This window comes from Mirounga leonina, unplaced genomic scaffold (genome assembly GCF_011800145.1).
Source record: "Mirounga leonina isolate KUSES-001 unplaced genomic scaffold, KU_Mleo_1.0 Mir_173, whole genome shotgun sequence".
In the NCBI taxonomy this organism is placed as follows: domain Eukaryota; kingdom Metazoa; phylum Chordata; class Mammalia; order Carnivora; family Phocidae; genus Mirounga; species Mirounga leonina.
In genome coordinates this window covers 61,465,084-61,487,816 of record NW_023270447.1, presented here as the reverse complement: position 1 = coordinate 61,487,816, position 22,733 = coordinate 61,465,084, and the positions used below count along the sequence as shown (strand labels likewise).

Genomic DNA, 22,733 nt, shown 5'->3' with positions numbered 1-22,733 from the left:
TGAGGGCCTTGCTTGCCACCGGGCTATCGGGTCCTGTGATTTTCTTATTTCTGCCGCTTGCTTTGTGCTTGAAGGTTTTTTCCTAGTGCATGAGAAACCAGTTTACTTCTACAGCTTTCTCTTGTGAAGCCGGGATGTGTGTGTGTGTATGTGTGTGTGTGTGCACAGCACAGGTCGGGAGGGTGATGACCCATTACATATCAGTTCTTTGTCAATGTGGAGACTTTTTTTTAAAGATTTTATTTATTTATTTGAGAGAGAAGCAAGAGAAGGGGGAGGGTCAGAGGGAGAAGGAGACTCCCCGCTGAGCAGGGAGCCCGATGCGGGACTCAATTCGGAGACTCCAGGATCATGACCTGAGCTGAAGGCAGTCGCTTAACCAACTGAGCCACCCAGGCTCCCAATGTGGAGACTTTTAAAGTCAGATCTATTGCAGGGATCCATATGACAAGAAATCTTTTGTCTATTTATCTAATTTAATAAAAAAAAAGATTTATTTTAGAGAGAGAGGGAGAGAGCGCAGAGCGGGGAGGGGCAGAGGAAGAGGGAGAGAGAAACTCTAAGCGGACTCTGAGCTGAGCAGGGAGCCTGACGCGGGGCTCAGTCTTCCAACCCTGAGATCACAACCTGAGCCGAAACCAAGAGTCAGATGCTTGACTGACTGCGCCACCCAGGCGTCCCTAATCTTTTCTCAAAGTAATCTCTACACCCAATGTGGGTCTCAAACTCACAACCCTAAGAGCAAGAAGAGCCGCATGCTCTACCGACTGAACCAGTCAGGTGCCCCAAGAAATTTTTCATTTAAATGAGATAATATATGTGAAAGGTCTTAGCAAAGTACCTAAAATACAACAGATGCTCAATAAAAATGCTCACCAGATTCAGATCTGAATGTCTGTACCGCTGACTCTGGTTTTGAATTTTTAGAGCTCTACTTTCCAAGAATGATTTGCTTCTTTCTAAAGCTATTTCTCTGTATTATAGAGTACATTTCTTTGCTATTGTACATACAACGCGAAAAGTCTAGTTTTGTAGAATTAACGTAATTTAACCTGATGTATGAGTTAGAAAAGAGCAGGCCCAGTTCATTGGGAAAAGTTGTCCCGTTTTTCTGTTTTGTTTTTAATGCAGTAAAATATTTCCAAATATAAATAACAGTTCAAAAGCATATCAGAATATAATGAACCATGAAAGTAGATTATTCTTTTTAGAAGTAATATGGAGAAAATACTGTTGTAGCTTCAAACAGTTGGTTTAGACTGGGTTGGCCATTGGTCACTGTACGAATTAGTTTGGGGTCTGATCTTTTTCACTATCCAACTGATCTGTTTGGGGACAGGGTGATTTAGTTAAAAAAAAAAAGGTGGTTTGAAGCTAAACAGTACATTTCAAGCCCAGTGTAGGAGTCTGGGAGACCCCAAATAATATTCCAGAAACAGCTATGCTCCCTTCCTCCTGCCCTGTTCCCCATGTCAAGGTGATGCCCAAGAGCACTGGGTACTTAGTCACATGAAATCCCTTGTTCTTTGAGGGCACGAGCCTCTCATTGCTGAGTGCTTTCCCTCCATCCACCCACAGCCAGCAGAGTCCTGCCTGCCCTGATGTCCTGCATCGGCTCTTCATTCCCTTGGCTCAAGGCCCATAGATTGCAGTGGAAATGTTAAGGACTCCGGGAGAGGTGACACATTTAAGCTGCATCCTGTTTTAAGTTCATCAGGTCCTTTCCTGAGAGCAGATGTGAATGGGGAGAGGGGGAGCCATTATTAAGTGGTTCAAGGGCTCCGAACTCAGGAGCAGGTTTGCCAAGAGCCAACCTCACACCCAAGTTGTTCTTGGCCATGGCCGTGTGCATCTGCTGTTCGTGCCGAAGCCACGTAAGAGAGGCCGCCTCTTGTCTACTACTTCTAGAAATGGTGATTCCCCCTAGGGGTAGATGGCAAAGAGAGCAGGCGAGGATGCGCATGGCACGGATGCTGGAGCGGTGAACACGGGCCGAGGAGAAGCTAGCTGTGCAGATGTGCTCCTGAGCCTGTCCCGGCCCTCGGCTCACAGCTGAAAGCCGGCCCAGCCAGAGCCCACACCTGTCTAACCGCGTGGTGTAGAGCCTTCCCGGCTCCGCTTTAACCCATTCCATTCTTCATTTATTGAAGGCTTCAGTTGGAATGAGCCAGGCCCAAAGATTTACCTTTGGAGAAGAGAGATGAACTTCTGGTAAGATTTCCTAGGTGTCTGTGAATCTGCTTGGGGCTGAGCTGTCTCCGTCCACCTGTGGTTGGTATTTCCAGAAACGACTGAATTCTTTTCTTCCCATTTAGAAGTTTAACTGTTCGTCTGTGGCCTCATGTTGGGATTTGAAAGTCAGACGTTTCTGCTGCTTCTCATTTCTCTAGGTCACTTTTCTGTTGCAAAGCCATCTTTCTCATCAGGTGGTGCAAACCTCCCTAAGCTGTCCCCCCTGCTCAGTGGAGTGTGTGTGCCGTGGTGATGCCAGCCCCCCCCCCCCAATGTGGATGGCTCTGGAGAGTTTTCAGAGCAGATTTGCACATATTACCGCATCCCGTGATGTCGTCCTGGGCTGTTGTTGCTTCTGCCCTGAGTGTTTACTCACCGTTCTCACCCACTGGAATACTTTTCTTTCTTTTCCTATGGGTTTTGAGGATGCTAATACAGGGTTTGCTTTTTTTCTCCTTTATATATTCTTTTCCCCAGGGGCTGTAAGGGGCAAAGGAGAAAGCCTATATAAATGATGCTGTTTTCTGATGGCAAAGTGAAGATAACCTGAATGCTCTTTATAAGTCATCCCTGAGAATTATGTTCCACTTCCTCGGGCTCACACTGTCCTCAGAAGTACTGGAAACAGTGTATCTTAATGATTACACCTGCCCCCTTTGGTTCAATTGATGGAACATCTAGAATGGGGGGAAACTACAAGTTAGATCCATATAGTAGTTTTGTGGTTTTGGTTTCTTTGTTTGCTTCCTTTTGTTTTGTTTTGCTTCGTGTTTTTGCACTGACATTATTCATCCTCCCCACGGAGAAATAGTAACTTTTCATCAGCATCTTTTGTGTTCTCGGAATTATCTGGTTGTGTAGCACATGGCTTACAGAATAGAAGGCACTGAGGTTAAAGCCTATATATAAGATGGTTCTGAAACTGTTTAAAAGGTTTTCTTTAGAGCCTTTTAAATACTCCTTTAAAAAGGTTCCCTACGACTGACCACGTAATTCCCTGAACTCACTTCCAATTGCCCTCCCCATCCCATTTCCATCTCCAGGGTTCCAAATCTGTCTCCCTGTGGCTTCTGAACAATTCAGCAAACATCAGGTGCCTGTCGTGCCCCAGGCACTGTTCTAGGGGCTGGAGATACAGGAGTGAACTGACAGACAAAACAATGCTCACGGATAGCTGTATCTCTTGGGGCTGGAGAAGATAAGCCAAGTAAGTCTTCTGCATAGAAGCTCTACAGATACTTGGAGACTGAACTCCTGGTCCCACGAGTCTTCACTCCAAGCTCATACTCCCGGTTTACCGGTGTAATACAGACACAAGTCCTTTCGCCATAGGGACCGGTTGTCTTTGGATGCATTCTACTTTTTGATACGGAATTGATTTTTAGTAGATTGATTTTTTTGAAGATTTTTTTGTTTGTTGTTATAAAGGCAGCATGCACTTGGAGACATTTTGGAAAATATGGATAAGTATAAAATAGGAAATCACCCATCATCCCATTACCCACTCTTAGAATGTTGCTATATTTCCTTCTTGTCTTTTCTAACTTGTATTTATCACTTTGTGTCCTGTTTTTTTTTCTACTTACTATTGGCATTTTTGCATTCATTATATTCATAAAGATCATTTAAGTGGTTACATAATTTTCCAGACAGATCTTTATCCTTTTTTTTTTTTTTTAAGTAGAATTTCTGTGTCCGACGTGGGGCTGGTACTCATGACCCCAAGATCAAGAGTCTCATGCGATAGTGCCTGAGCCAGCTAGGTGCCCCCCCAGACAGACTTTTAAAGGTTAAGTCCTACAAGGCTAGTAAGGGTTCCTTAAGTGAGCTGCACTGCTTCCTTTTCGTGACGTTTCTAGCCTCCTAACCCACTACACTTTGAGTAATACTAGAGGTACGTGGAAGCAAGGTGCGGGGCTCTATTATCTATCCCCTGTGGATTCTTCTAACTTGGATTATTCTCGATATGCTGCTTTTCTTTTTTTTTTTTCTGTTCGTTCTTTTGTGTTTCCTCATAATCATGCTCTGCCCATTTGTGTGGAGTGTGGCATTGACTGTAGCTTTCTCGTTACTACAGGATTTCCAGTGCCATTTTCAAGGCTGTCGGCTGGGTTCAGTCTTGAGGAGTCGGTTGGAACCAGTTCTGCTGGTGAGACTAGGCCAGCACAGAGCTCACTCTTGTCCTTCGATTGCAGGCCTGCAGCTGAACCAGAAGGCGCTCACCACTTTCCCAGATGTGGTGCTCGTGCGCGTGCCCACCCCCTCGGTGCAGTCGGACAGCGACATCACGGTCCTGCGCCACCTGGAGAAGCTGGGCTGCCGCCTCGTCAACCGCCCACAGAGCATTTTAAACTGTGTCAACAAGTTCTGGACTTTCCAAGAGCTGGCTGGGCATGGGGTTCCCATGCCAGACACCTTCTCCTATGGTGAGTGTCCTTGGGCTTGGAACAGACCTTTCCGAACCACCTGCGTCTCTGTCTTTTCTCTCCTGCCAAAGCGCTCTAGTGTCTTGTTGGTTTTCAGTGTGAATTTGTTCATGTCAGGTGATTGAGCATCTCGAGTCTTCAACGCGGTCGCTCCCTGTGGCTGTAATTCACCGATGCCGCGTGCCTGCTCTGCGCACCATGTGCCCGCTCCCGAGCTGGGCGCTGGGCTGGAGCAGTAAGTGAGCGCGTCCGGCCCGGAAGGCCCCCCCGGTTCATCAGAGGCGGGGGACAGCGAGTGGACAGGCAGCGCCAGGGCGGTGCCAGGATGCGTTAGTGCCAGGTGGTACGGGACACTCGGGATGGCTCCACATGCAGCTTCGGAGGTGGCGAGGGAGTTTTCCTGAAAGCAAGAATAGCTAGACTCAGCTGAAGTTATCCGGCGGGAGCAGCCGGGACAGGGGGGTAACCCAAGTGGAGAGCAGAATATAGATCGACCTAGACTCGAGTGAGAACGTGACCGCTGCGTGGTATTTTGAGTGGTCTGTAGATGTACAAGAGATGGAGTAGAGATGTAAGAGTAGCTTATATGGTATGTGAAGCAGATTAGGGTGAATCCTGAGATGTGTAGGGCGTTAAGCAAGGAGGTGGCCTGATCGGAGTGCAGAATATCACCTTGGCTGCACCAAGAAGAAGGCATCAGACAAGGGCAGAGTAGAGATAAGGTATGTGGCTTGGGCTTTTTAAGCTACCCAAGTGAGCCATGATGGTCTAAACTGAGGGGCCATAGTAAGAACGAAGATAAATGAACAGATCCAGGAATTACGAAGGAAACTGCAGTAATAGGACATGATGACTGGCTGGATATGAGGAATGTAGAAGGAATCAAGAGGGACTCTGGTTTCTGGTTTGGGCAGCCAGATGTGAAAGCAAACATTCATTGAGACTAGAAACATGGGAGAGGAGAAGCAGGTTGGTGGGTGGGGGGGGAGGGGTTATCAGGCAGAGAGGATTTCAGTTTGAGCACGTTCTTTTTGAGGCATCTGTAGTGTAAGCAAGGAAGAGTATTCTGTAGGCAGCAGATAAGTGGATCTGGAGCTCCTGAGAGAGGTGTAACCTAGGGAAGTGGATTTGGAAACCTTCATTACGTTAAGTGAGGTCACGAGAATGGATGAGATTGCTCAGGGAGAATATATAGAATGAAGAGAGGGCTGAACTGGACACCTTTTTATGGCAAATTTTATGTATATTTTACCACAATAAAAAATAAAATTCAGTGAGAGGGTTCAAGAGAGAACCCTTCAGAGAGCAGGTCTGGAAGAGGAACGTACACAGGAAAGCAAGCAGGAGCAGCTGGTGAGGTGAGGAGGGAAAGAAGAGGTGACAGATGCAATGGAAAGAACATTCCAGGGTGGATGGTATAATTAAAAGTGTTGTCTGGTTCTGAAAGGACAAGTAACAGGAGCGCTGAGATGCGTGTTGGATTTAGCAACAGGGACTTGATGAATACAGCTTCAGTTTAGTGATGGGGGAAAAGCCAAACTGTCAAAGGGCGGGGGGATGAATGAGAAGTGAGAAAATGCAAACCTGGTTGAGTAGCTCGATGGTACGGATACAAGCTTGTAGTTAAGAGATGATGCAGGGGCAAGGAATAGGGATTTTGTTTGTCGAAGATGGGAGAGAACCCAGCGTGTTTAAAATGGCAATGGAGGGGTGCCTGGGTGGCGCAGTCGGTTAAGCATCTGACTCTTGGTTTCGGCTCAGGTTGTGATCTCAGGGTCGTGAGGTTGAGCTGCATGTCAGGCTCCAAGCTCAGTGCGGAGACTCTTGAGACTCTCTCCCTCTCCCTCTGCCCCTCCTGCTCACGCTCTCTCTCTCATAAATAAATCATTTAAAAAAATAAAATAAAATGGAACTGGGAGGTTGAAGACCCATCAGAGAGAGTACACTTAATGGTGCAAGATCCCCGAGGAGCTGAGAGGGAAGGGGTCTAAAGCCCAGGTGCAGGGATGGCCTTGGATAAGAAGGACTCCTCTTTCACTGTTTTATAGGGAAGGAAAAAAGGATAGCTAGAGAGGAGCTAAATATGTCAGTGGATGTCAGGAAGTTGGGAGTCCCCCCCCTTTTTTTTAAGGAGATAAAAGTTTATCGAACACTGCAAGGAATCAGTGGGCAGGACAGCCAAGGAGAGACTGTCTGCCAGGAGGTAGTGGTGGGGAGCTGTAGTTAAGGGGGAGTGTGAGGGGATGGGAACGTGCGAATTTTCCTTTTTTCATTCCTGTGCCCAGTTGCAAGTAGCCCATTGGTGGGCTTATGGATATTTTAGGTGACCTAACAAGCCTATTTGCATTCAGCCAGGGGGTCACTATGGGCCCTTTTACCTTACTCAGGCTTCCGTTGCTCAAGCCTGTTGCCTAAAAGCAGTCTCTACATTCCCCTCTGACCAATCGATAGTGGCAAATCTTTGGCATTTGGGCAGAGGTCTCATCTTCAGTGGCTTCTTCATGCCGGAGAATGGGCTATGCTGTCCCTGTCTAACCTTGTCGTCCATCAGGGGTTCTGTGCAGTTACAGACCAGAGCATGGTATTATATCAACAAGCGGTTCTGAGATTTGAATGAAATTCCTTGGTGGCCAGGTCCATGGGATTTAGGGGGAGGGGATCCTCCAAGGGTATGGGTGGGACCCTTGTTGAATCGTCATTTGTATATGGAATTGTTGGATTTACTCAGACATGTAGATACCCTTTTTGCCTGTAGATCAAGATGGCAGCTGGATCTGAGGAAACAAAGGGGAAAAAGGGGGCTGAAGAAGCAAGGTGGCTGAGAGTCAGGCAGCATCAGGAAAGGGTCCCAACTGAGTCCCTAGTGTGTGTGGATTCATTCTGGACGACCTTCTGCTGCCAGTTGCACCTCAGGTTGGAGACCTCAGGGGGATGGAGCGTGAGAGGAGAGGAAAAGGGTCCTTTGTCCTCACAGGCCCGGGCCGTCCGAGACCGCATGGGGAGCTGCCCTGGCCAGAGACCTTCAGCTGTCTCAGGAGGACTGGGGTTAGACCGCTGAAGGGCTGAAAAGAGAGGAGAGGGAGGGAAGGATCCCTCCAAAGGGCAGGAGGGGAAGTTCCTCACCCTTTTGGGTGAGGGCAGTCTGGCGGCTTCCCCTGGGGCTTCGGATCCTCACTGAGGAGCAACCTCCCCTGGAAGTCATCAGTTCCCCAAGGAGTACTGGAGCCAATCCACTGAGGGATCTCGGAGAATCCGGGGAGAGTCCTGGGCTCCCGAATGTGGGGCGTCCCAGTCAGATGGGGGCGGGTGGCACGGGCTGTGGAAGGATCCACCCCAGGCAGAACAAAGCAGATAGAAGTTTATTGAGTACATTGCTAAGGAGCAGCTGGCTCGACGGCGAAGGGGAGACTGTCTGCAGGACTTCTCTTCTGTTTTTTTTTTTTTTTAAGATTATTTATTGGGGCGCCTGGGTGGCTCAGTCATTAAGTGTCTGCCTTCAGCTCAGCTCATGATCCCAGGGTCCTGGGATCGAGTCCCACGTCGGGCTCCCTGCTCAGCGGGGGCCCTGCTTCTCTCCCTCAGCTGCTCCCTCTGCTTGTGCTCTCTCTCTCTGTCTGTCAAATAAATAAATAAAATCTTTAAAAATATATATAAAGATTTATTTATTTATTTGAGAGAGAGAGAGTAGGGGGAGGGGCAGAGGGGAGAATCTGAAGCAGACTCCCCACTGAGCGCGGGGTGCAAGATCTCACGACCCATGAGATCAGGGCCTGAGACGACGCTTAGCTGACTAAGCCACCCAGGCGCCCGAGGGGTTCCCTTCTGATAAAGTGTACTCTTTGTGCAGATGCCCCTGATGATGGACACAGCCTCACCGTGGTTCTGTTTTCATCTTTAACACTTGGCTGAACCACAGCCATTTTACTGGGAAAAATTCCTGCCCTGCCTATAGGGCTATTAGGAGGATTACGTGGGCTCAAGCCTGTGAGGCCTTTGCCACATTCACATACTTGATCAGTGTGGGTTTCCTTCTCTCTCTACTCCCACGTACGTTACAGGTGCAAGATACATGTCTGTCGGATGGACTGGGCTTGAATTGCTTTAATCGGAGGAACATGAGGCCTTGAAAGAATTCGCACAGAGGGGGCCGTGCTGGGCAGACCACTCCCGAGCCTCAGCCTGACCTTCACTGACTTTCACCTTCTCTTGGCAGGTGGGCACGAAGACTTTTCCAAGATGATCGATGAAGCTGAGCCCCTCGGCTACCCGGTCGTGGTGAAGAGCACGCGAGGACATCGGGGTCAGTGCTGCTCCTCCTGGCTTCCGTTAGGGCCGCACCTCTGCTGATTAGAGAAGTGGGGCGCCCCCTCACGGGGCTCACGGTGTCGTCTGTCCTTCTGTCCCCTCCTTGTTGCCCCTACTGTCCTTGCTGCGTCAGACCCTTCTCGTTCACTCCCTGGACTCGGCAGCAGACTCCTGACTTGACCCTGACTGGTCTCCCTACCCCAGTGCCAGCGCGGCCTCTCCTTCCGAAACATCTGTCCTTACTCCTCCACCAACAAGCACTTCCAAGAGCCTTGTTGCCTCTTAGACAAAGTCCGTATTCCTCGCCATAGCACTGAAGGCCCTGCAGCTGCACCCTTCCTTTGCACTCTCCATCGTCCACTGCAGACTACTTCTCCTTCACTAGCTCGACCATGTATTTTCTGTTCTTTAAACCTCTGTCCTCTTCCCTTCACTGGCAGTGCCATCTTCCTCTGGCCTCTGGTGAACCTCCGCTCACCAGTAAAGGCCAGCTGCCCCCCACATCCCTGGCCCCCCTCCCTCTCTGCGCGCTCTTCCTTTGGGTTTCCGTGGCACTTTGCCCACGCCTCTAGCGTAGCACTGCCCTTTATGACAGCTGCAAGGGCGTGTGCCTCTCCCCCTGGCTGGCTGGGCACTGCTCAGGGGCGGGAACCCGGTCCCCAGCCTCTCTGTCCCGGGGACCTGCCGCAGCGCTCGGTGTAGAGCGGGGACTGGTAACGGAGAGGAGCCTGCATGCAGCAGGAAGTCCTCCCGCAGCGTGGGGGCAGGTGCTCCCTGATGCGACCCAGGGGGCACACTTCCACGCTCAGGGCATCTGCAGTGAGGGGAGGCCCCCGAAACAGACAGGTGCTGAGCAGTTCCTGTGCTGGAGGGACTGGGCAGTGAGATGGGCTAGACTCGGTCACTGCTCTTAAGCTACAGCGTGCAGGGAGTAGAGACGGTTGCGTTGCAGGGTGACATCCTCTGTGGCAGGCTGGCCCAGCGCCTGCTTGCGCCTGACAGAGGGGGCCAGCTCGGCCACTAGGCAGGGAAGGCCTCACTGGAGGAGGAGACTTCAGTTGGAGTGTGGAATTCAAACTGGAGGAAGTAAGTAAGCGAACATATGGAAGCAGGTGTGAGCAAAGCAACCTGTGGGAACCAAGGGTTCCTGTTGAGGAGAAAGAGGAATGAGTTTGGGGGGCAAGGTGGGCCCCTTAATGCCATTCAGATAGATATGCTACAGTGCTAAAGTTCGATGTCTAATTTTTTTTATTGTGCTAAAATATACGTAATTGAGAATTCAACTAATATTTGAGTGGCCACAGAGTGCCAGGCACTGTTCAGGCTCTGGGGATACAGAAAGGAACAAAACAAATCTCCTGTCCTCAAGGAGCTCTCATTGTAGAAGGGTAAGACAGATAATAAATGGAAATTAAATAAAATACATGGTATTTTCAAACATTTAAAAAATTGAGATGTAGGGGTGCCTGGATGGCTCAGTCGGTTAAACATCCAACTCTTGATTTCGGCTCTGGTCATGTTCTCAGGGTTATGAGATTGAGCTCTGTGTCAGGCTCCGTGCTGAGCGTGCAGCCTGCTTAAGATTCTCTCTCCATGTTGCCCCACTCCCGCTTCCATGCTCTCTCTCTAAAAATAGAAAAATAAAAAAATTTAAAAATTGAGATGTAATTCACATAACAGTTCACCATTTTTAAGAGTACAATTTAGTGAATTTTAGTATATTCACTATTGTGTACAACCATAGCCACTATTTCATTTTGGAACATTTCCATTCCAGAAGAAACCCTGCACCTATTAGGGGTCAATCACACTTGCCTTCCCTGGACTCTGGTAACCACTAGTCTATTTTCTGTTTCTATGGATTTGCCTATTTTGAACATTTCATATCAGTGGAATCATCCACTATGTGACCTTTTGTGTCTGGCTCCTTTGACTTAATGTGATGTCTTCATGGGCCATCCCTGTTGTAGCGTGGATCCATACTGCATTCCTTCTGATCCCTCAACAATAGTCTGTTGTGTGATAGCCCACATTTTGTTTATCTGCTCATCAGCCGATGGACATCTGAGTTGTTTCCACTTTGTGGCTGTTAGGAGTAATGCTGCTATGGACATGTGTGTACAAGTTTCTATGTGGACATATGTTTTCATTTCTCTTGGGTACCTACCTAAGCCTGGAATTGCAGGGTCAGATGGTAACTCTATGTTTAACCTCAGAGGAACTACCAAACTGTTTTCCACAATGGTTATGTCATTTTATAGGCCCACCAGCAGTGTGCAAGGGTTCTGATTTCTCTTCATCCTCCCTGATCCTTGTTTTATTCATTCACTCCTTTATTTATGATTGGTTTTCTTTTTTGGAGTACTAAATAAAACTTTTTGATTGTATATATTAATTTGAACGTTTGTAGCCTGAAAAGTGGGCAGGCCTAACTCTTAGAATATACGTATATGGGGGCGCCTGGGTGGCTCAGTCATTAAGCATCTGCCTTCGGCTCGGGTCATGATCTCCAGGGTCCTGGGATTGAACCCTGCGTCGGGCTCCCTGCTCCGCGTAATTGAGAATTCAACTAATATTTGCTCAAATCCATAAAAGCAAGACACAAGCCAAAATACATGTTTCCCAAGCATTAGTAATGTAGGGCCCCACTTTATTTATTTATTTATTTATTTAAAAAAAATTAATTAATTTATTTATTTGAGAGAGAGAGAGAGAGAGAGAAACAGCATGAGAGGGGATAGGGTCAGAGGGAGAAGCAGGCTCCCCGCTGAGCCGGGAGCCCGATGTGGGACTCGATCCCAGGACTCCGGGATCATGACCTGAGCCGAAGGCAGTCGCTTAACCAACTGAGCCACCCAGGCGCCCTATTTATTTATTTTTAAATGAATTTTTAAAATCTTTTTTGAGGTCTAATTGATATAATGATTCAATATTTGTATACATTGCAGATTGGTCAGCACAATAAGTCTAGGTAACATCCATCACCGTACAGAACTTTTTTCTTATGATGAGAAATTTTAGCAATTTGCGAATACGTGATTTGTTTTTATTATCACCATCCCAGTGGGTGGAAGGAGGCATCTTATCGTGGTTTTGCTTTCTGTTTCCCTAATGATTAGTGATGTTGAGCATCTTTTCATGTGCTTATTGGACATTTGTAGATCTTTGGACAATTGTTTATTCAAATCCTTTGCCCGCTTTTCAGTTGGGTTATTGGTGTTTTTATTGCTGAGGGTTTTTTTTCCTTTTTAAAGATTTATTTATTTATTTTGTGGGGGACAGAAGGAGAGGAAGAGAGAATCCTAAGCAGACTCCATGCTGAGTGCAGAGCCCAATGCAGGGCTTAATCTCACAACCCTGAGATCACGATCTGAGCCAAAGCCAGGAAGAGTTGGATGCTCAACCAGCTGCGCCACGCAGGCACCCCTTTTGATGGCTGAGTTTTTAAGAGTTCACAACATATGAACATAATTTGAACATGTTTTTTCCCCACGCTGTAGGTTCTCTTTTTACTTTCTTGGTAGTATCCTTGGATGTACATAAGGTTTGATTTTGATGGAGTTCAATTCATCTATTTTTTCCTTTGGTGGCTTGTGCTTTTAGATGTCATTTTGTGGCTACTTAATCTAAGATCACACAGATTGATACTTGCATTTCCTTGTAAGCGTTTTACAGTTTTAGCTCCTACCTTTGGGTCTTTGATCCATTTTGAGCTAATTTTTGTATATGGTGTGATGAAGGAATCCATCTTCCTTCGTTTGCATGTGGATATCCAGTTTTCCCAGTATTATTTGTTGAAGACTATTCTTTCCTCCATTGGATGTTTTTGTAACTCTTGTCAAAAAGCACCTGACCGGGGCACCCAGGTGGCTCAGTCGTTGGGCGTCTGCCTTCGGCTCAGGTCATGATCCCAGGGTCCTGGGATCGAGCCCCACATCAGGCTCCCTGCTCTGCAGGAGGCCTGCTTCTCCCTCTCCCACTCCCCCTGCTTGTGTTCCCTCTCTCACTGTGTCTCTCTCTGTCAAATAAATAAATAAAATCTTAAAAAAAAAGCACCTGACCATCTGTGTGAGGATCTACTCTGGGCTCTCAGTTCTATTCCATTGATCCGTATGTCTATCATCTTATGGCAGGCCACACTGTCTTCATGACTGTAACTTTGTAGTAAGTTTTGCAATTGGCAAGTTGGGCTCCAACTTTGTCCCTTTATTCTTTTTTTCTTTTCTTTTTTTTTTTTTAAAGATTTTATTTATTTATTTGAGAGAGAGAATGAGAGAGAGAGAGAGCACATGAGAGGGGGGAGGGTCAGAGGGAGAAGCAGACCCCCTGCTGAGCAAGGAGCCCAATGTGGGACTCGATCCCAGGACTCCAGGATCATGACCTGAGCTGAAGGCAGTCGCTTAACCAACTGAGCCACCCAGGCGCCCGCCTTTATTCTTTTTTTCAAGATCGTGTTGGATATTTGGGATCCTTGCCTTTCCATATGAATTTTAGGATCAGCTTGTCAACTTCTGCAAAAAAGGAAGTTAGACTTTTGGTGGGGACCGTGCAGATCAGTTGGAGGAGTGTTGCTGTCTTAATACAATATGAAGCCGTCTCGTCCCTGAACAGGGGACATCTTTCCATTTATTTAGCTCTTTAATTTCTCTCAAAAGTGTTTTGTAGTTTTCAGTGGTAAGTCTCGTACTTCTTTGGTTAAATTTGTTCCTAATGTTTTTTTCCTTTTGATACTCTGGTAAATGGGATTGTGTTTTTAATTTCGTTTTCAGGTTGTTCATTGCTAGTGTAACACATAGTATCTGAGGGAAAATGGATGGGGAGTAAACAAATTACAGTGGTAGTTAGACCCTAGTACATGGAAATGAATCTAAAGAAGGAAGTGGAATGGTATGGGCTGTGCCCTTGAGAAAGGTACTAATCTTGTAGACCTTTATTTCCCTCTACTGTAAAACAAAAATAACTATTCTGTCCTAATGGCTTCATAGGGCTAATATGAAGTGTAAATGAAATAATAAAAAAACAAGGTGTTTGGCACACAGGGCAGATGATCCCCCTCCCCCTTTTTCCTCTGTGCCTGAACACTGTAGCTCCTTTAGTAATTGCAGACTAAGCCCCATATTAGAACCTTCCACCTGCCAGGAACCAAGGAACCAAGTCCCTATATCGAGCCCCCATCTCTGCTGAAAATCTTGCCTAATATCCAGGGAACCCCCAGTGCCTATACTTGAATCCCAGCCATCTGTGGTCAGATGCCAGATCTCCTGGTGCCAAATGTTCAGTGATGGAGACATGTGTTGGGGGGTTACTTCTCAGTCTTCTATGCCACTAGGCGCTGATACCCATCACTCTTTTTATTAAGACTTCAGAAGGGTCCCACTCCTTATAACGTGGTGACACAAACCTTAGGAAAACCATCTCTTTGTTCCAAATTTGCTAACAAGAAGGCTCAGACTGGGTGTGCTCATGTCAGATTTGCAGAGTGAACTCATCAGGAACTCCTGCTCAGATCTGTCAGCTAATATGCAAATGGAAAAGCAGAGGCTAAATAATTATAAAAGCACTGGTGATTCAAGCCGAAAAGGAAGGATTTGGAGTCAAGAAGGAATGCTTTCCCTAGATAGCAATAGAACTATAGATCATTCCTTTTAGAATTAAACAGGTATAGCCAGATAATAAGTTTCTTAGGTTTAAAAGGAGGAGGGAGTCTTTCAGGGGCTCCCTCTTTGAACTCCCATATCATTTGCGTATACCTCTCTTAATGCTCTATCATGCTGTATCGTAGTTACCTTTTGTGGGTCTCTCTCTACCTAGCCTTGGAATTCCTCTAAAGTGTGTTCAGTTAATTATGTTCTGTAAACATGGATTTGACACCTGCTTTGTACTTCGAGCCCAGTGTGAGGTTTGGGGGATTAACAAAGTGGGTTAGAGATGGACTGGGCCTAATCAGCATCCTGGGGTGATAGGAGATGCTGACTGCTTTTGGAACTGAACTGACTAATCCTTAGGATTTTATTTTGGCCTCTCCTCTGTGTTTCTGGAATACATTATTATTCCATCCTGAAAAAAGAGTTGTGGTAGAGGGAGAGGGGCGTGAGTAAAACCAAGAGAAAATAAGGTTCGGCGGCCATTTGATAAGAAGCAAGAGTTTGGTCAGAGAAACAGAAGGGGTCGGGGTAAGGCAAGTTCAGAAAGAACCGACAGCTGTATGGGACAGGGAGATGGGAGGGCAAGGACTCAGCTCGGAGGCTTCTCTTAACCACTCCTCCTGCTCTTTGTCTTTCTTCTTAAAGGAAAAGCTGTTTTTCTTGCAAGAGATAAACATCACCTCTCAGACATCTGCCATCTGATCCGCCATGATGTGCCCTACCTGTTCCAGAAGTATGTGAAGGAGTCACACGGCAAAGATATCCGGGTGGTGGTGGTAGGGGGCCGGGTGATAGGCTCTATGCTTCGCTGCTCCACAGATGGACGGATGCAAAGCAACTGCTCTCTCGGTAAGGTATAAGAGCTCACAGTCCATTTTTTCACTAGGGGTTTTTCATTAGGATGTTTGCACCCATTCAGTAAATGTGGATCGATCCCTCCTATCTTGTCAAATCCTCTGCTGGGCTCCAGGATCACAGATAAGAATTAGAAACAAGCCCTGTCCTGTCACCGCAAGCAGCCCAGGAAAGGGTCAGACTGGTGTGGGTGCTGTGACAGAGGTCAGGCCTGGGTATCAGGACACTGAGATTGAACCCTGTCTGGTAGGTGTTGGGACTCAGCAGCCAGGTTTAAACCAGGGAGTGACATGAGGATCCGTGTTTGAGAAGAACTGACACGTGGGTAGAGGAGGGATTGAAGGCATGAGACAGGAGGCAGAGGAGTTCGGAAGGCAAGAAATAAAGAGCGTCTACACTGAGGCAATGAAAGAAGATAGAGTGTATTCTGCTTTTGCATTGTAATTGAAGACTGTGTTTTTCTTAATATGTATGATATAATTAGAAAGCTGCAGTTTATATTTGGATCAAATGCATAACCCCGTCCCATGAACCTGTTGTTTATCTTGTTTTCTGTTACGGTGAGTGGAGATGTCCCAGGAGAGATATAAATTCTTGTCCCCATCACAGAAAGCTGTTGTCACCCTCACTGAACGAATGTGTATGTTGGTAATGTGAAAAGAGAAAAATGCGCACGGTTACATCCTAAATGGCCCTGTGAGTGTACCAAGGCTAGTGAGTAATACAGAGGTGGAGACACCAGCTCGGTCCTTCCTTCACTAATACCAGTCGAGCAGTTGCCACAAGCGGACTCGATGAGAGCGCAGTTAACGGCAGAGTCCCTGCTCTGGGACAGCTTACGGTCTGACAGAGGACAAGACCCGAAAGCAGATCATTGCAAGACACTGTGATGTAGTGCTGTGATGGGGGCAGATGCTAGGCTCAGGCTGACACGGTGCTAAGTACTCAATATCTCATTTTCGTGTATGGCGCCCCACCAGGTGGAACCTCAGGTATTATGTTGTCTTTTTTAGTCACCATATCAGATGCATTCTTTAACAAGGTAGGAACCAGATGGTTTTGCCATTTCCCCATGTTGCTTTTCCTGGTGAGCTAGTCTGAAACTCTTCTGTAGCCTTTTCCTTATACATTCTAACAGGTGGGGAAGGGACAGTGTTAAGGTGAAGGCATTCGCTGTTGGACCTGAGAAGACAGGTCTTAAGTCTTTCCAGGGAGACTGTTAAACCTGAGGTTAACTCTGTAGTAGGTAAGGGCAGTCAGACTCTCTTTGGCATAGGATTTTGTCTCATAAGCCTTTCCATCTCCCTCTTCCTAAAACATAACATTAATTTATTTTACAGATTTATTTACTCTTTTAGAGGTGGGGGGAGGGGCTGAGAGAGAGAATCCCAAGCAGACTCCGTGCCGAGCGTGGAGCCTGGCACTGGGCTCAGTCCCACGACCCTGAGATCACGACCGGAGCCGAAATCAAGAGTCCGATGCTTAACCGACTGAGCCACCTAGGCGCCCCAACGTAATGTTAATTTTGCTTTTTCTGTACAAAAGGAATCCATTCTCATGTAGAAAATGTTGAAAACACGGCAAAATCCAGTGAAAAAGATATTTATCATTAATCCCACCTTTTAAAGACAGGCATTGTTAACATTTCTGTATTGTTCTTTCCGGCATCATCTTTTTGTACAGTCGTGGTCATGCTGCACAGTCTTAAATCCTTCCAAGTATTTTTCCATGGGATCACCAATGCTCTACGAGCATTATTATTCACGATTGTAAAATATGCTGCTTTCCTCTATTGCGAGATATTTGTAGTTTTTCATTTACTTAGCAACAGATGCTGAGTGAGTGCCTATTATGTCCCAGGATTTTGATTTTCCAGTATCTTAAATAACCCTGCCATCAACATCTTGGTGCCTAAAGCTTTTTTCCATTACATAAGATTATTTCCTTAGTGGTAGGTCAGAGGAAATAAACATTTTAAAAACTCTTAGATAAGAAGTGACCCTATTGTTTTCCCAAAGGGCGTCCTGATTTCCAAGCAGATCTTCTGTCTCCCTGCCCATCCTCAGTGTGGCTCCGTCTCTTCTTTGAAGGGTCGTTGTGCCCTTGGTGTCTGAGGTCACCATGATGTCGCTGTGCTTTCCCTGCAGGCGGTGTGGGCGTCATGTGCCCGCTGACAGAGCAAGGCAAGCAGCTGGCCATTCAGGTGTCCAACATCCTGGGCATGGACTTCTGTGGCATCGATCTCCTCATCATGGACGATGGCTCCTTTGTGGTGTGTGAGGCAAATGCCAACGTTGGCTTCCTAGCCTTCGACCAGGCGTGCAATTTAGATGTGGGTGGCATCATCGCGGACTACACCATGTCCTTGCTGCCCAATAGGCAGACTGGCAAGATGGCTGTCCTCCCAGGACTGTCCAGTCCCAGGGAGAAGAAAGAGCCAGATGGCTGCGCTTCAGCTCAGGGAGTTGCGGAGAGCGTCTACGCCATCAACAATGGGTCTACCTCTAGCGAGAGTGAGCCTGAACTGGGAGAGATCCGGGATTCCTCAGTGAGCACAACGGGGGCCCCGCCCCCCATGCTGCCCGAACCCGGCTACAACATTAACAACAGGATTGCTTCAGAATTAAAACTTAAGTGAATTCCTGCTTTTTGGCAGCATTGAAACCAAATCCTACTGCTTCCCTATAGTTTTGAGTGGATAAAATCCGGACTGATGTGATTTCATTTGCACAGAAACTAGAAAATCCCATCTGGGCACTCAGCATTCTTTCTAACGACGATTTAAGCAAAACGGCTTAGCTTTGTGGTTTTTACAGAGACTAATATAAAAACACTCACCAAGAGCAACATCCCGAGCGATCGACTTGAGACCGACGTCTGCTGCGAGCACTTGGATGCTAGGGCTGACTTTTAAGGCGCTGCCAGGGGCTGCTGCTTCTGGCTGTTTCCAGCAGAGCCCATGAACTCAGACCGCCTCCCGGAAGTGCTGCACTCGGGAGCCAGCCCCGGAGGCAGGCGGGGGCGGAAGAGAAGGAATGTGACTGCGGTTACACGGCTCTTCGCTAAGTGTGTGTGTGGGATGCTTGAAGAATACGCGGTTCAGTCTCTGCTCCCCGTCAGTCACCATCCTGGCCATATTCCTCTGACACTCAGGATGTGGTGTTTTAGGGAGCTTCCTCATTAGCATTTTCGATGAAGCACTTTGTAGAAAGTTTGAGACCGATCGTTATTTGACTTCACCGGTTGGCAGATACCCTGCTGCGTAGCTGGGGCTTTCTACAAATTGCTTTGCCACTCCGAACTTACAGACCCTGCTTCAACTAACGCCAGCCCCAGCAGCCTCTTGCACCTTTGCTGCCTTTGGCCTCAGCTGGAAATGCACTTCAATGAGCTAGGGGCCACACACTTTATTTCTTACGTGTGCACTAGAATTGAACGCCATGGACTTTCTTGTCAGTGGACTCTGTTCATTTGTCATCCAGAAGCCGGTGGGTTTTTATCATAGAAATCTACTGGAAGATAATCATTTTCCCCCTTCTCTCCTAAAACTTTGTGTACTGCTTAGCTGTAGAAGGTGTTCTTGTATGCGCTGGTGTTGTGGGCCTACTGGGTAGCTAGAGCCATCGGAAACACACTCTCATCCCCTCAACATTCTAGTCCTAGCCAGGTTCCAGAGACCTGTCCTTACCCACTTTTTCCAAACTGGGGAGACTCAGGAATTACTCATTGCACGTTTAGGGGGAGGAGGGGCTGGATAACGTAGACAGGACACCAAGTGCTTTTTATTGTAACTCTTTAAGCAGTAGATGATGATCCTTCCCTTGGGTGAATTCATGGAGATGGAGTTTTCCGTTTCTGCTTATATGAAGTATGATGAGAATGAGCAAGGCTCCCTTTTTAACCAAATACACTAAAACATAAGCACTCAAGAGTTACCATAATCTGTGTTATTTCCTTGGGAGACCGTACTCTTGAGCTGTGATACTGCATGTGCTGAGAACAGACAGAATTCCTCTTTGGAATTATCTCTGAAGCCATGCAAGGAAAGAGGCCTCACAGCCTTATAGTCAGACTTCAGTTTTTATACCACTCCTCCCCACAGGTGGTCCCAAGCTCCATCACCCATTTTTATCTATCAGACTTATCTTCTAATGCTCTTTGGCTTAAATAAAAAATAAAAAATCGTCCCTCAAAACATAAATCTACCCACAAAGGACAACAATGAGGAAGCTTACAAGTGGACAGTTTCCAAGGAAGGCTCTAGAAATAGTCTGAGTCAAGGTCAGCTTCACTGACTAAACACACATCTTCCCAAGGTGACTAGTTTGAGGCAGCAACACCCATTTGGGTGTCTAAATTCCTGTACTTACTCTGCTGTAAATGTAAAATGTGTATAAAGTCAAAACTATTACATTTTTTCACAACACATTTAAATAGAAATTGGCTTTTAAAATATTGTGGCTAAAAGCACATCTCACCAAGTTAACACTTAGACAATTGAAAAACGTTTGGCTCCATGTAATGGAGATATTGTACTACACAATTGTAGTTTAAATGCAGTCGAACCGAGGGTGCATGCCACTCCGTAGTAACTCTAGTAATGTGTCTTGTACAGTTGACACACGATACTACTTCACCTTTATGCAGGTTAAGACATTTACCTTATCTTTACCACTCAGGGTGGGTTTAGAAGGATAGTTCTAGGTCTGTTCTTGTTGGAATTGTCCATATGCTTTCTACGTAAACATCTGAACCAAGTGATGACCTTCTGGAAGCTGCATGCACTCATTCCCACTGTTCAGCGTAAGCCCAGTCTCCCCACTTTATCTAAAAGGATGCTAGCAGGCCCTGTCCCGAGCAGAGCAGCTAGAGGGTGCTTCCAGGTTTGTCAAAGAGGGCCCGTCTTCCAGCTGTTAGTGACGTCTATAGTCATGGGCACCACTGCTTGAAACGGAGCCCAGCCTGGAAGCAGAGAAAGCTAGATCACACCTGGATCACAGCTCCCGCCTCCCTGCATAGCCCCCCTCCCCCCCCAGATTTCCCATACCCGCCACGGGCCCTGTGAGCCTTGGTCATGGGTCTAGGCCACACTCATTACAGCTGCCCGCAAGGCCTGCTAGAAGGAACGTGGGACACAGAGCCAGTTCCTGGTTCTGGCTCTCCCCTTAAAGCGCTGACAACCTTGCACAATCAGGTAGGCTCTGCCTCCCGTTTTTCCATTCTTCCAATAGGGGAGATGCCTGTTTACCTCTTGAGGGTGCTTTGAGGTTGAAGTGAGTTAATTAATGAGACTGTGCATCATGTGGGAAGTGGTAGAAGAATACCTCCCACATCAGGTTTTATAAGTTTCGCATTATCCCTCCTCTGAGGGAGTCAAGAAAGAAAGAGGCCTTGAATTCTTGGCATTAGCACACTAAACAGTGGTAGGGGGCCTGAAAAAGGATGCAGCTTCTCAGAGGCCTTACCACCTGAAAGGAGTAAGGCTCTCGGGTGAGTTCACACAGCCTTCTGGATGTATCGTATATAACCTGAAACTCCTGACTCTCCTACATCAACTAACAGTCTTCCTTATGTAACATAATTTGCAGTGTCTGTATATGGTCTTCCCATTACCTGACAGTAGCATCTTGAAACTGGTCAAAACTTGAATGCCAATAGCTCCGTCACTCAGAATATATATGATTCTGCACTTGGGAAAAATGTCTTCATGCTATCTGATTGCTGCGGGGTGTGGGTTTGCGAGAATGTGGGTTGGGGGCTTTAGGTCTTTAAAATCTGATGAAACGGTGTAAGTGGATTATAAGCTCTTCCTGTCACCATTGCAGACTCATTGCTCCCAGCTAAGAGGGGATTCTGTGACAACTGGGGATGGGGTGAGGAGAAAAGGGAAGGAGAAAGGTCTTGGATAGTTTTGTGACGTTTCAGCAGAAGAAATAAGAAATTGGGATAATTTGGAATTCCAGGGGGAAGGAAGAAGAAATGGCTCTTCTGGCGGTTGTTTAAATGAAAGAATCATGCACACGTATTCATTAGAGGTAGGGGTCTTTGAAACTTCTGCATAAAGAAAATAAATTACGTGGATTCTCATCGGCCTTGGGGAAGTGGGAGAGACATGCCTCAGCACTTCCTTAAGTCCTGATGAATGCTGGTCTTGATGCAAGTCCAGGGGAGATGGAGGCAGCTTGCTGGGGGCTCCAGGGCCCCCCAAGTAACGGCTGGCCCTTCTGCAGAAAACCATGTGCAGGCAGGCCTGCAGCCGCAGTGCTCTGAGGTGGGTCTAAGGAGCCACGTCAGCGTGAATCCAAAGCCAGTAGAACAGGGAAGCTCAGCTTAATACTTTCTTTTGCACCTGCAGGTGAGGCTTCTATTTGCTGTCAGTCTGTGCAGATGTTTGGGGATGAGCCCTGACAACAGTCATCTTTGTCACTGTCCCCAAAGCTCATGTTTTTCCATCTGCTGCTACAGCCTAATAGCAAGCCTCGTGCTGTTTTTGACTTTCTCTGAGACTCGAGATCAGATCATGACTTTAAAATGCTTTTACTTGGAAGGCCCCCTCCCCCCCCATCTCAGGACTATGTTGTTGGAATCGTTCCCGAAAACCATATTATGCTTCCATTCCAAGTCTCTGGCCAGACCCTGCAGCCCTCCCTTCTTAAAACACACAGCTGAGTACGACAACTTTGTTCCTTCAAGCTTTTCAGCTTCCTTCTCCGGGTGTGGTTCCCGTGCCAACATGTGGCACTCTCCTGGGCCCTGTGCTGGCCTCCCCAACCCTGTTTGGTAGTCTCGCTGTGCCATTTTGTGTTCACTGGGCTCCGAGGTGACACTGAGAAAGTCACCCACCAGGCCAGATTTGTTTTTTTAATATTTTATTTATTTGAGAGAGATCGAGAGCGAGCAAGCATGAGCGGGGAGGAGGGGCAGAGGGAGAGAGAGAAGCAGACTCCCCGCTAAGCAGGGACCCTGGGATCATGACCTGAGCCTGAGGCAGATGCTTAACCAACTGAACCACTCAGGCGCCCCATCAAGCCAGATTCGAGGACAAAGGAATAACAGCACTCTGGACACCAATTCAGTCCCCCCATTTTATAGACGGAGGATCTGAATCCCAGAGGCCAAGATCACTTAGCTAGTCAGCAGCAGGGCTGGGACGCGGGCAGCCGAGTCCCCATTCTGGTTTAGCATACTGCCAGAGGTGGCTCTGTTCTCCCATGGTGCCTAGCACTTGCTGTCATGCTGGACTCCCCCTCTGCCCTTTCTCCCGCCGAGC

General features: G+C 47.2%; 1 protein-coding gene across 1 annotated transcript; it reads left to right on the top strand.

The window, feature by feature from the left end:
- Positions 1-4,116: 4,116 nt before the first annotated feature.
- On the top strand, positions 4,117-22,342 carry RIMKLA (ribosomal modification protein rimK like family member A). Its single transcript, XM_035018850.1, has 4 exons — positions 4,117-4,658; positions 8,872-8,958; positions 15,254-15,457; positions 17,611-22,342. Exons 1-4 carry the CDS (start codon positions 4,199-4,201, stop codon positions 18,099-18,101), a joined length of 1,242 nt encoding a protein of 413 aa, XP_034874741.1. The 5' UTR covers positions 4,117-4,198; the 3' UTR covers positions 18,102-22,342.
- Positions 22,343-22,733: the final 391 nt, after the last annotated feature.

Coding starts and splice junctions, on each gene's coding strand:
- RIMKLA (XM_035018850.1), top strand. CDS start 4,199: ATGCTGCTTTTCTTTTTTTTTTTTCTGTTCGTTCTTTTGTGTTTCCTC. Junction 8,959..15,253: donor GAGCACGCGAGGACATCGGG/GTCAGTGCTGCT, acceptor TTCTTCTTAAAG/GAAAAGCTGTTTTTCTTGCA. Junction 15,458..17,610: donor GCAAAGCAACTGCTCTCTCG/GTAAGGTATAAG, acceptor CTTTCCCTGCAG/GCGGTGTGGGCGTCATGTGC.